General features: G+C 59.8%; 1 protein-coding gene across 5 annotated transcripts in view; it reads left to right on the top strand.

Moving 5' to 3' along the window:
- The window catches only part of GAK (cyclin G associated kinase), a 54,883-nt gene that overhangs the window by 18,654 nt on the left and 23,765 nt on the right, over positions 1–12,464 (top strand). For 4 of the 5 annotated variants that reach the window (XM_025886913.2, XM_025886912.2, XM_025886911.2 and 1 more), the window contains exons 6-11: positions 734–859; positions 4,168–4,257; positions 5,703–5,838; positions 6,178–6,290; positions 8,132–8,222; positions 9,938–10,061. In XM_025886913.2, coding sequence (XP_025742698.1) covers positions 734–859; positions 4,168–4,257; positions 5,703–5,838; positions 6,178–6,290; positions 8,132–8,222; positions 9,938–10,061 — 680 coding nt within the window. The remainder of the gene's footprint in view (positions 1–733; positions 860–4,167; positions 4,258–5,702; positions 5,839–6,177; positions 6,291–8,131; positions 8,223–9,937; positions 10,062–12,464) is intronic. The other variant, XM_073891288.1, reaches the window with a different exon arrangement.

Genomic DNA, 12,464 nt, shown 5'->3' with positions numbered 1-12,464 from the left:
TGGTTGGAATTGCCTTGATTGTCCCCCAGAGTGTGAATTGACAGACTTTTCCTGTAAAAGGCCAGGCTTTCAACCTGTTAGCTTTGCATGCCAGCCCTGCTGAATAGCAGAGCAGGAGGCCCCACGAGTGGGCAGGCGTGGCCACACCGGTCAAGCTGCCCGGGGACCCGTGTCATGAAAGGTTAGTTTCCCTAACCACCGAGGTGCGTGGGCAGTGGCTGGAGCCAGCTCCTGGCCCGTAGTCTAGGGACCTGCCCTGGGGTGACCCGGGCAGATCTGTGCCTGTCGTGTTAAGAACATGGTCCAGTTCCTCGTCTCTTTTGGATTTTAAGAGTTTATCTCAATTTTAGTTTCCTGAAGGGGGGTGTTTTGTATCTCTTTTGTTCGATTTTTTTTTAGATTCTTGATATACTTGATGATTTTGAAATGGCATGTTAATGTTTTTCATCTTTTAACTGACTTTTTTAAAGGTTCTTTGTATATCTTATATTATCGAGTGGAGTTACCTTTGATTTGTGGTTGATTTTAAATTTTTTCCTTTTATTTTTCTGAGTTTTCTGTTTTTAAAGGTACATGTACTGACTGGGATCAGCAAGAAGTTAAGATGCTGTGTTTCCCGTTTGTGGAAGGCTCCTCACTGCATCTGGGGAGTCCTGTCGTGTCTCTTCAGCACTGCCTGGGCCTGGGTCTCTGCACCCCAAGGTCATAAGGACTGTCTTCTGGAATTCTGCAGGTGGAAAACTTGTTGCTCAGTAACCAGGGGACCATCAAGCTCTGTGACTTTGGCAGTGCCACGACCATTTCACATTACCCTGACTACAGCTGGAGCGCCCAGCGGCGGGCCCTGGTAGAAGATGAGGTGAGCGGGGTGGGTGCGTGCCCCGTGAGGACCGGCAAGTTGGACCCTGGCATTCGCCTCCCAGGCCCGTCTTTGGGCCAGGAAACACTGAATTTGAGGGTTATGTTGTGTCTGCGTCACTCCTCTCATCCCATAACTGCCTCTTACGGCTTTTTCTTTTACTGCGTTTTTTTCGTATTGGGGTAGAGGACGTGTATCGTAAAACTTGCTGTCTTAACCACTGTTAAGTGCACGTTCCAGCGTATCAAGTACATTCATCGTCGTTCGGCTGTCCCACTGTCCTTCCACAGAATTTTGTCACCATCCCAAGTAAGGCTATTTAAAAAAATGTTTATCAGTTAGTTACACCTCACAGGCTCCTGCAGGAGACCCCAGAGGAGATTGGTGAGTGTGCCCTGAGCAGGCATGGCTGTGGGGAGGCACTGGGAGGGCTCCATGGCGGGCCTTCATCTGGGCACCCTGCGGGCACTCTCCCAGCGGCTTATACTTTGATGAGCAGCTTACAGAAACTGCCCACGCGGACAGAACATAGGACACTGGGAACCCCAAGGAATGACGACGAGGTCGGGGAGGTGGTGAGGCCACGCTCCGCAGGGGCGTGAAGGCAAGCCTGCTGGGAAGGAGCCTGAGGGACAGGAGTTGAGCCAGCGGGCCACCCGCTCGGCCCCTCAGGACCCGTCCCAGCAGAAGCTCGCCTGGGGCCACATCTGCACAGAGCGCCTGTATGCTTCTCTTGGAGTCTGTCACTGTCTACTGCAGGCCGCAGACCAGGGTGTCGGGTCAGAACACAGGTGCTCCTGGGCTGCTGGCTGTTCTAGACGGACTGTGCTTGAGGGAAGGGGTCTGTCCTCCCCTCACACTCCATTACTAAATCCGAGACGTGTCCGATTACCCCAAACCAGCGCATTCCCACTTGAGTGTGAGAACATTTATAAGACAGCCGTTCCCAGCAAAGCACAGACGTGTGAATGTTCTCCTTAAGGTGCTTTGCAGAGTAGTGGTGCAGTAGCGTGGAAGGGGTTCCTTGGTCCCCGTGTGCCAGGTGGTTGGTTCAGTAACCTCCTCCTGGGCCCTGAGTCCTGCCCCATTCGCTGACTTCAGTAGATCCTCGGAGGTGTGCGACCACCCGCTGTGTCCCGTGCACCCCTCTCTTGGGTGATGGTCCCTTCCGTCTTCCAGCTGCGGGGGCGGGGGTCCTTGCTGTGCTTCTCCGCCCTGCATCTCCTCCCACCGCAGCGGTGTGGCTCGTACCACACACCACACCGCCATGGCAGGAGCCCCCCACCCCGCATGTGCTGACCGTTTGGGAGGATTTGTGGCTGCCATTTTTTCCATGGTTCATAGTGAGTCCTCAGTTACTGTGGTGCCAGAATGCCCCGGATTTGCTTCCCCTTGGTCCTGTGTCCTTTGCCACGCTTCCCTCATTTTGGCACGTTCGTCTGCTTTCTGGAGCATCAGGGTGTTCTGAGATCAGCAGGTGCCTGTCCTTGGAGCCCTGGCATCTGTGTTCGTCAGAGGAGAGCTGCCACCCCTGAGTTGGGGCCAAGCTCTGGGCGTGTGGGCATGTGCGTGTGTAGCTACACGCGTGTCCTTGTGTGGGAAGTCACGCACCTACGCCGGCCTGTCCCGTGGGCGTCTGCCCCCACCCCACATCTGTGTGTCCCTCTTTCCTGGCGCATGGCCCAGCAGCAGCATCCCGCGTGCGTCCACTCATCGTTCTGCTGCACGTGCAAGACTTGCAGCAACCCTAGAGAACACGCCTCTCCTGGCAGGAACTCAGGGTTCATGTGCGGTTCCGGCGTGCCCCCTTCCCCCCCTCCCCCCGCAGCCCAGACCAGGTTCCTTGGATTCGGTTCTCTCCTTCCAAGTGCTTTTGGTACTCATTTGAAATATATTTGGGTGTGTCTTTTTTTAATTTTATTTTTTGATTATTGAGCAGTTACAGGTTTCCAGAAGAATTGAGCTGGATGCGGAGTGCTTCCCCGTCGCCACCCACTTTCCTCTGTGTCCTCCTGCGTTTCTTCTGCAGGGATGAGCACATGGGTGTGCGCTCCCAGGTCCCCATCCCTCTCGCTCTGCACACGCTCTTCTGGTTCTCTCTGCTTTTTCTCCTTCGTGGTCTCTGCTGGGGCCGTGGGTGCAGGTCCCTCCACGGTGCGACCCTATGCCCTTTGGCCAGTGCCTTGTGCTCACGGTCAGGCTGTGTCTAGTGTGGTGCCGTCTGCAGAGTTAGAGACGGCAGCCTGCGTGTGGGTTCTCGTGTGTGTATCTTCCGGGGGTGCGCCTGGACGAGCAGTGGCTGGGTCTGTGACTATATCCAGCTAATAAAATTGGACGTTTTAACGGAAGCTTATCAGACGTGCACAACAGCAGAGTCATAAGCGAGCCGCTGGGTGACTTCTCCCGTGTGGATGCCCCTGTCACCCCATATCTGGGCTGTATGGCGCCCCCAGCTTCACCTCCCTCCTGGTGTTCTGGGTGACTCCTGCCTGAGTGCAGGAGTGTGGTTTTCGGGAATGGCCTGCTCGAGGCCTTCATCCACTTTGATCATGTTCCCATTTATCCCTGAGGAGCTGCAGGAGTGACACACCGTGCGTGGGAGCCCTGTATCGGCCACAGGACTCACGTGCACTCACCCCCACTGTGGCCGGCCTCTGCAGAGGCTTGCCCTTGAGGAGCAGACCTTTGGGTGGAGAATGGCTTGTTACCCTTTCCACGTGTCCCGCTGAGGTCTTGGTTGTGGCGTCTGTGGTGTGTGGTTGGTGCTGGTGCTTACTATGAATGGAGACTCCGTTCTCCCCTGGGCGTGTGGCCCTGTGCCGTGCTGTGCCACCAGCCTCTCTCTCGTCCGTCACACGTCCCACCCTGTATGCACGCGTGTCAGCGTCCTTAATGTAAACACCTGAACCAACCAGGTGAATTTGGTTTAGTTCTTGCTCCTGCTAGAGAAGGTGCTTCTGTAAGAACTTGTCAGGAAGCTTCTTGTAGAACAGCACTTCCTCTTGCACATGCGTGTGACCCACCCCACGGCTCTGGGCCAGACTTCCCGCAGGCCCAGACAGCTAGGATGCCCGCAGTGAGTGCTCGGCGCGGCCACTTCAGGGAGCATTGGGCGCCAGGGCGCAGGCAGCAGCGGGGGTGAGGAGGGCGGTGAGCGGCCGGCCATCGTCATGGGACACTGGGATGTAATGAATGTCATTGGTGAACATCCCACAGCGTGTTCTGGAAAGGGGCACGGCATCGATGCAAAGTAAGAAGCAGTGCTCGTGTGTGGCCTTTGCTCTGAAACGTGTGTGTCTGTTCTTCAGATCACCAGGAACACCACACCCATGTACAGGACGCCAGAAATCGTGGACTTGTACTCGAACTTCCCGATCGGCGAGAAGCAGGACATCTGGGTGAGGCCACGCCGCCGTGGTGCCTGGGCAGCCCTGCCTGTGAGCACGCGGGAGGCCCTCGGGCACAGCTTCCTGCCTGCCCACTCTGCTCACTTCCCTTCGGTGTCCCTCCTTCCTTCGTTTTCGCCTCTGGTCGTTTTCAAGAGTCACTTGTGACTGCCGTTAGCAGAGACACACTGAATAAAGTTGGGGGGGGTGTGGGTGTACAGCGGAGTCCCACAGGGCCCTCCAGGACGCTGTGTCTGGGACACTGTGTGTGTGACAGATCTGCTGCCTGCAGGCTTGGACCTGAGCCCCCTCCGGACCCACAGACATCTGCTCTGCTGGCCGGAGCCCCTTCAGAGAGGCCGGGGCGCTCATGCAGCCGGACTGGCCACCTCAGTCTTTCAGCTCTGTGTCGGTCTGGTGCTGGCCAGTGAGGGCCAGGCCTTGATGCCTAGGTGACCCTGCTCCCTTCACCTTTCTGAAACCCTGTGGCAGTCCCTGCGTGGTGTGTCTGGCTGTGTCCCTCCTGGGGTCCAGCGTCAGAGTGCAGAACTTGGGGAGAGCCGCACTGAGTGGCCCGGGGCTGCCCCTACCTACGCTGAGGCATCCTGCCCCCTACCTGGCCTCTCTAAGAGCAGGGACAGCAACACCTCAGAGCCGGGCCGCCCTTGAGGGCCCAGACTTCAGGCCTCTGGGGCCAGCTTCCAGCGGACCCCGCTGTGGATGTGAGAATCTCCATCCCGAGCGCAGGTGGTGCTGATAGCAGTTTGAAGTGTGAGAGTTGGTGGGATGTGCGTGCTGGAGCCTTTTTTCATGATAGCGGCAGCCCGTGGTGTCTTCTTTCCGTACGTTGGCTGACCCCAAATAGGTGGCCTCAGCACGTCTGGGCCGGCGGACATGCACGCGTGCACACCGAGTTGGACGGGGAAGCGGCCTTGGGTGCTGAGGGCTTGGCCTCCCCTGGGCACTCTTCACTGATGAGAGAGAGATGTGCGCGGGCGCTGCTGCCCAGGTGGTCCGACGCATCCCCGTCGTCCGACGCTCCAGGGAGAAGCAGCAGTGGGAGGGCACGTCGCCCACGGGCCCGCAGATTTGCTTCCTGCGTTCCTGCTGCAGCTTCCTGCGTTCCTGGCAGCAGCGCCGCCAGGCCCCAGATGCTGGCGTGTGGAACTTTCTGGTTCAGCGGGAAAATAAGAGACTGTTGTTTGTCCACAACTCAGACCTCAGAAGCTCGTGCCTAAGGAGGGTGGGAAGTGGGCTGGATGTGCGGGGAACACCGGCCGCCACTCTCTGGCCGCCTGTAACTCAGACCAGGGTGTGGCTCCGGCTTACACAGGCTGACTTGGTCCTGAGTATCCTGGGATGTGGATCCAGACCCCCTCACCTCCGCCTCGCCCCGCCCCGACCTCTCTGCCCCCGCCTCACCCCCTATGCCCCCCTCACGTCTGCCCTCCCCACAGGCCCTGGGCTGCATCTTGTACCTGCTGTGCTTCCGGCAGCATCCTTTTGAAGACGGAGCAAAACTTCGAATAGTCAACGGGAAGTTCTCGATCCCCCCTAATGACACCCGGTACTCGGTGTTCCATGACCTCATCCGTAAGTCCCACGTGCAGGGACCTCGAAGGACACGCCTTTTGTCACTTCTCGGGACCGTCTGTCCTGTCTCTCGTGGCCGTGTGGCAACCCCCCAATGGGGGCTTTTCCCAGCACCCAGCCCCCACGTGAATTCTCAGTGCTCTGAATGGGCCCGTTCATGGTAACTTTGTGCCGTTTTGGGGCTTGCTCCCTGTGTCGTATTTCACTCATTCACTTGTAACTTGGTATGAGTGAACAGTGGTATGAGTGAACCGAGGGGCTTCTGGGGTTGGTGAGCTTGGGGAGAGTGGGCACTGCTGTTCCCAGACCCTGGCCCGAGCTCTCCTGCCTCTGCCCTAGGCGCCACGCTGAAGGTCAACCCCGAGGAGCGGCTGTCCATCACAGAACTGGTCAACCAGCTCCAGGAGATCGCGGCCGCCAGGAACGTGAACCCCAAGTCTCCCATCACTGAGGTAGGGGCCTTGCCAGGTGTTGCCCATGATGGTGTGGTCAGGACAGTCCTAATTCTAATTCTGCCCCGCCTGCTCTGGGGCAGGAGACACGGCTCCTGACGAGGCTCACAAGTGCCCTGGCGCGCCCACAGCCCAGGGCAATCTGAGTTCCCTGAGGGAGCGTCCCAGCTGACGAGAGGTTTGCTGCCCTGTGGGGTCACAGGGGCAAGGGCAGCAAACTGGGTGTGCGGCTCTGGTGGATGATGTTTGGCACGTCTCACACGGGCCTGTTCCCAGGCCTGGGGGCCCAGGCAGGAAGGCTGAAATAAGGACCTGACGTGTCAGGGAGGCTTGTCACACTGGGCTGAGGAAGAGGAAGCCATGGGAGGGCATGGGGGTGGGACAGTGGGTCCGCTTCAGAGAGAACCCCTCATGTGGTCCCCCACAGAAGATGTATGCTCCCCGAGACTTGGCAGAGGGTGGGCTGGTGGTGTGGGGAGCTGTCTGGTCTGTGGGCCGGCCGGCCCGCGTGTACACCACCAGGAGCTCACCGGGAGCGGGCTGGGCAGAGGTGCTGCGGGACGGACGCAGCCCCGGTGGGTGGGCTGCTGTGAGTGTTCTGACCCCAGTGCTTCTGGGACCTGGGACCTGTGTGTGCAAACGTTAGACCCCTTAGGGTTCTTCTCTGGGCCGTGCGGGGCTGAGTGTGCAGAAGGCAGCCTGCCACAGTGCAGCAGACCAGGCCCCCAGAGAGAGAAAACAGGAATGGAGTCTGAAACCCAGGAGTAGGGCCGTATGAATAGGTGCACCGTGTTGTTAAATAGGAGGTTATGGAAACAGAATTTAAAAAAAAAAACAAAAACAAGTACCACCTACACATCTTTCATGACAGCCACAGAGGTACTGAGCACCGTTCGTTAGGGCTCACAGGGAGTCATGGGAAGCGTAGGGTCCCGGTGGGGGACGTTCTGTTTCTTCCAGAAGTCAGTAAAGCAAATAGAGAAACTGCAAAGAGAAGATCTGGCCGGTCTAACAGACACGTGCCGCCTAACACTTAGTGGGCATGGGCGTTGTTTATACGGATTTGTAGGAGATGAGCGTTGACTACCTAGCAGGTCACAGAGACAGACAAGGCTTCATCACGTTCAGGAGAAGTGACGGCTCATATACCTTCTTTCCTGAGCTTGCTGTAGTAAAACTTTACCTCAGTGGTACTAGCTTGTACAACCCCACCAGAAATCCTAAGGCGTGCTGCCAGGTAACTTATGAGTAAGCGTGGAAGCTGAGGAGGGCTGAGACCGGCCCCTGGTGGGGCTTCCGGCCCTGTCCTGACGTCACACAGTTGGGCTGTGCACCTTGCCCAGGGGCTCCAAGCATCTCTTAGCAGGCTTAGGGGTCAAGGCCCCAGCCGGCACTGGCCTTGGGCTCAGCTCGTGACAGACACAGCCCCCCCCCCCGCCTTGCTTCTGTGGCAGCCAGAGGGCACCAGCTGACTGAGGGCGCAGATGTGTCACCCCGAGGGTCTGCTGTTCCCACGCCCCCGCGGTCCTCAGTCACTGCAGAGCCTGGCACGCGGTGGGGTGTGAGCACTTGCACCAAGGGGCAGAGTTACAGCTGCTCCCTCTGTGTTACGAGGCTTGTGTGCGGAAGAGCATGTGTGCAGATCCCTTGTTGGCGTGGTCTGTGTTTTGGTTCAGGTGGGCTGTTCAGGGTCTGGGAGGTTCTTCCCTTGGCTTTCATAGTAAGTCAGGTAGAGGCGGGTTGACCTGGTAGCGGACGTGCCTGGGGCTCACCGTGTGCCACTGTCCGTGAGGTTTTCTGCGTCTGTGGAGGTTGACTGTTTGCATTTTGAATCAATGCAGCTCTTAGAGCAGAACGGAGGTTATGGCAATGCAGTCCCGTCCCGAGGGCCACCCCCTCCTGGGGGCTCCAGCAGTGGTGGTTACAGTGGAGGTGAGTACCCCCTCCCTCGTGCCCACCGTTTGTCCCCTGTGGTTACCCTGTCCCTGCTGTGCACAGGGCACCCAGATCCTGCTCTCCCAAGGCTTTTGGCCTGACAGCAAGAGACGGGCTACACGTTTGTGGTCACTAGGATCACCCTCAGGTTTGGATTGCCTTGGGCTGCCAGCACTCAGTGGGACTGGCACACTGGGCCACGGGGAGCTGGGGAAGAGCATGAGCATCAGCTGTCCTCTCTCTCTACTGTCAGGACAGCACTGGCCCTCTGCAGCATGGAGGGACAACCAGGGGTGGCCACACAGGTATTGCTGGCCACCCCTTTGGGTGGCTGGTCTCCAGCCCCGCGGAGGCCTGGGGGCCCTCCGTCAGTCACTTGTCGGCGTGGCCCGTGGCCTGGGTGGATGAGGGCACGCGTCGAAGGGCAGTGACCAGGAGGGCAAGCACATTAGAAGGAGGGTGTGTGGGGCAAAGAGTGGCCATGATGGGAACTGGGGGGCTGGAGGGCTCCACGTGGGGGTTTTGACCGGGAGGCCCAGGCCCTGGGGTGGTGGGGCCGGTGGTTTTCATCACAACTCCCGTCACATTTGGTGAGCAGTTCGTGCTCTTGGCCGGTGTGTATCGGGATGGGTCGGGTCCCCGGCACTGGCATGGTGGAACGGTGTCCCCAGGGGAGCCCTCAGCCTGAGCTGTGTGTGGCTGTGCCTGGGAAAGTTCTGGAAGCCTTCTGCCACGTGCCCCGGTGCTTATCCCCCAGCTCTCAGTGTTTGCGGTGGGAATCCAGGTCCTGGCTCCTTCAGCTCTCCCGTGTCCTGGACACTCCATGTCCATGCACTGTGGGCCCTGGACGCCCCCCTGAACGTCCCGTGTGTGCGGCGCCTCGCCTGCCATGGGGGAGGTTCCCGAGGCACCGGGATAAGACCGTGCCACATGGAGGCTGCGGGGGGTCCTGGCAGACGACCCCCATGCAGCCTGTGGATCGTGCTGATCTCTGTTCACGCCGGCTTCTCCCACCAGAGCCCCCTTGACGACCGCCCCCTGGGGGCCCTGCATCTGTTGCTGCTCTGTTCACATCCAGGCAGCGTGTCTGCAGCTGCCTGTGTGGAGTCCGGCTCCGTTCTGGCAGCCCTGCCCCCGAGAACGACCAATTTCTGCCCCAGGCGTGCCCGAGGTCCAGCCATGTGGCCTTTCTGTGCCTGGCTTGGAGCTGAGCAGGCCTCCCCGCTGCACGGCCCGCTCTGTGTTCTCCCTGCATGTCCTTCCCCACCCTTTCCTTCTCCAGGTGTCAACGGCTTCCGCATCCACGCATGTGCCCTTGCCTCAGAGCTGGAGGCTGCCTCCCCTTTGCTGGTTTCCTCAGCATGAGTTGGTGTGACGGCGGCCTCCCAGCTGGCGTCCAGTACATGCTAGCAGTGGGTTGGGGTGACGTCCTGGAGATGGGAACGGAGGGCTGTGTGTGCCCAGAGGGTCCAGCTCTTCTTCACGGTGCCCAGGTTCTGCCCTCGAGGGAACCACTGGCTGGGCACTCAGGTGGTGCTGCCCGTCAGGCTCACGCGGCGGTTGCTGGTTTCATCTCTGCGCCTGGACGTGGTGTGCTGACAGTTGGGGCCGACAGGAAGCGGCGCTCCTTGCTGGTTCTGCTTCTCGGCTCGTGTCCCCATGGGAGCTGGCCCCAGGCTGTGCCCTGGTCTGAGACTTGTCTCTGCTTTCAGGCCTGGCACTTGCCGAGTACGACCAGCCCTATGGCGGACTCCTGGACATCCTGCGGGGGGGCACTGAGCGCCTCTTCACAAACATCAAGGACACCTCCTCCAAGGTCATCCAGTCCGTTGCCAAGTGAGTGAGGGTGTAGCTTCTAGGTGACAGCACGTGGGCTCTTCGTAGTGGGGATTTCCCGACCCTTGGGCTGTTCCCTCTCCAGACCTGGTAGGACCCACACTCGAGGCTGTTGGTAAGTGTGCATGCCCCGTCTGCACGGGCTCTGCCGTTGGGCCCACAGACCCTGGGGCGGCGGGGGGGGTTCTGCGCTCTGTGATGGAGGTGGCCGCTCATTTCCACCCCGGCCGTGGCTGGCACTGGGCCACATGGGAGCGCCTGAAGCCGCGGGACTGTGTCCCTCTCTCCCCCAGGGGGGCCTTTTCCACGGAGACCGTGAGCCCCCCCCACCCAGACCTCAATGTCTCCCTTGCACTGTGACGACACACCTCATGTTTGTGTGGTTTGTGCTCTGTGGTGTGGAGTGAGTGGGACAGTGGGGGCGCCCAGGGACGCCTCACGAGTGCAGCCCGCTGAGTTAAAACACTGAAGTACTTGGGCTGGGTGGGCTTGAGCGTGTGGCTGTGGCTAAAGTCACTTTATGAGCGCGTTGTTCAGGGGAGCACAGTCCTGTCGTGCTGGATGCTGGCCTGTGGCTCCTTGGCCAGAATGTGCAACCTGCATTTGCTGGGTTCTCTGGAGGCCCCTCGGCTCTGACTGTGGAGCTCTGCAGGAGCAGCAAGCAGGGTGACGCTGAGCCCTCCCGGGCACAGGTCTCCAGCACGGACCCAGGCCTGGGCCAGCTCAGGGACGTCCACGTCCACGTCCGTAGGCGCTCCCTCGCTGTTTGACAGTTTTAGGGGCTGGTTCGTGGGTGTTGGGTCCATGAATCTCAGTTCCGGGGTCAAACGGTCGGTCCCCCGTGGTCACCGGGGGTCTCTGACAGCGTGAGGGCTGCTTGGGGTCAAGTGGTCGGTCCCCCGTGGTTACCGGGGGTCTCTGACAGCGTGAGGGCTGCTTGGGGTCAAGCAGTTGGTCCCCCGTGGTTACCGTGGGCCTTGACAGCGTGAGGGCTGCCTGGGGTCAAGCGGTGGCTCCCCCGTGGTCCCCGGGGGTCACGTGAGGGCCGCTTGGCCTTGTGTTCCCTGTTCTGTGCGACGGCCACTGCGCTGTGTGTGCGCCGTTGACACAGGTTAGGTCCTGCGCACGTGGCGTGAGTGTGTGCACGCGTGGGGGGGCACATGTGTGGGCGCACACGTGTGTGTGGGCGCACGTGGGGGGCGTGCACATGTGGGGGGCACGTTGGGCACACGCATGTGGGCGCGCGTGCGTGTGGGGGGGCGTGTGTGTGTGCGCGTGCGTGGGGGGGCAGCGCAGCGCCCTGTGCTCTTACCTGATGTGACTTTGTGGAATGAGAAGAAACTGGGTTTCCCCTGGATGTCTCAGCAGACGGGGCATCCGTTCGCACCTCCACGAGCCTCCGTGACATCACAGGCCACACCTTGTCAAAGGAAGGTCTGCGCGCTTCTGTTGCGGGTTCTCCAGAGTCCTGTGCCCGGAGTCGGGCATAATCCGACGGGCTGTGGCTCGTGTTCTGCTTATGGAGGCAGGAGGGTCGGGCCGCCGGCCTGGACAGGACAGGTGGGACTGCCGGTGACTCTGAGACTCAGCTGCCTGCTGGTGTGCTTTTCCACCCGTGCGTCTGACGACAGGTGACGTCGCGTCATGGTGCTGGGTCGTGGGCCACTCCGTGTGGTTCAGCCCACAGGCTGCCGTCCCCTGCACTGTGTGCCAGCTGCAGGTCTGTCCTGCCCCTTCTCCCAGCAAGGGATGTTGCAGGGGTCTCCTGGGACCAGAGGGCTGTGGAGTTGCAGCTCCCTGGGGATGACAAGCAGGGGGTTCTGGGACATGCAGGAAGCTACTCAGCCCTCCCCTCGGGAACACACACACCGACTGGGCGTGGACCCCCTTTTTCCTTGGGTCTCTCAGGTGGGCCCAGCATTTCAGGCCTTCTCAGCGAGACTCGGGGAGAGCAGACGCCAGGCCGCGGCCACATGGACGTTGTCTGAGGCCTCAGCTGCCAGCCCTGGGGTGGGTGTGGAGGAGGGGTGCTCGTGGCCTCCCATGTGGCTGAGATGCTGGAGCCCCCACAGGGCTGGAGGGAAGGGCTGGATGCTGGCCCGTCTGTTCAAGCTCTTGAACACAGTTTCAGTGAACAAAAGAATGTGAAGTTGTCTTTTGTGAGGGTGCAGACAGTGTTGGTGTGCTCCCGGATTTAGTTGACTTCGTGGCTGACTCTGGGTTTGTGCGACTATCTTACACTGCAAATGGGATATTAATGGGAAGAAATGACCCTAACAGCGCACATCAGTCTGGCAGCGCAAGCAGAATTCCGCTGGTGACTCGGGCGTGGTGGCCTGCAGACACCATTGGATGCGCCTTAGGGCGGGAATGACGCTGCGTATCGTCCTAGCGTGACGTTGA

Source organism: Callorhinus ursinus, unplaced genomic scaffold (assembly GCF_003265705.2).
Source record: "Callorhinus ursinus isolate GAN/ISIS: 27379988/994484 unplaced genomic scaffold, GSC_fseal_2.0 scaffold4, whole genome shotgun sequence".
NCBI lineage: Eukaryota > Metazoa > Chordata > Mammalia > Carnivora > Otariidae > Callorhinus > Callorhinus ursinus.
Note: the sequence above shows the minus strand (reverse complement) of the source record. Positions and strands in the feature narration are given on the sequence as shown.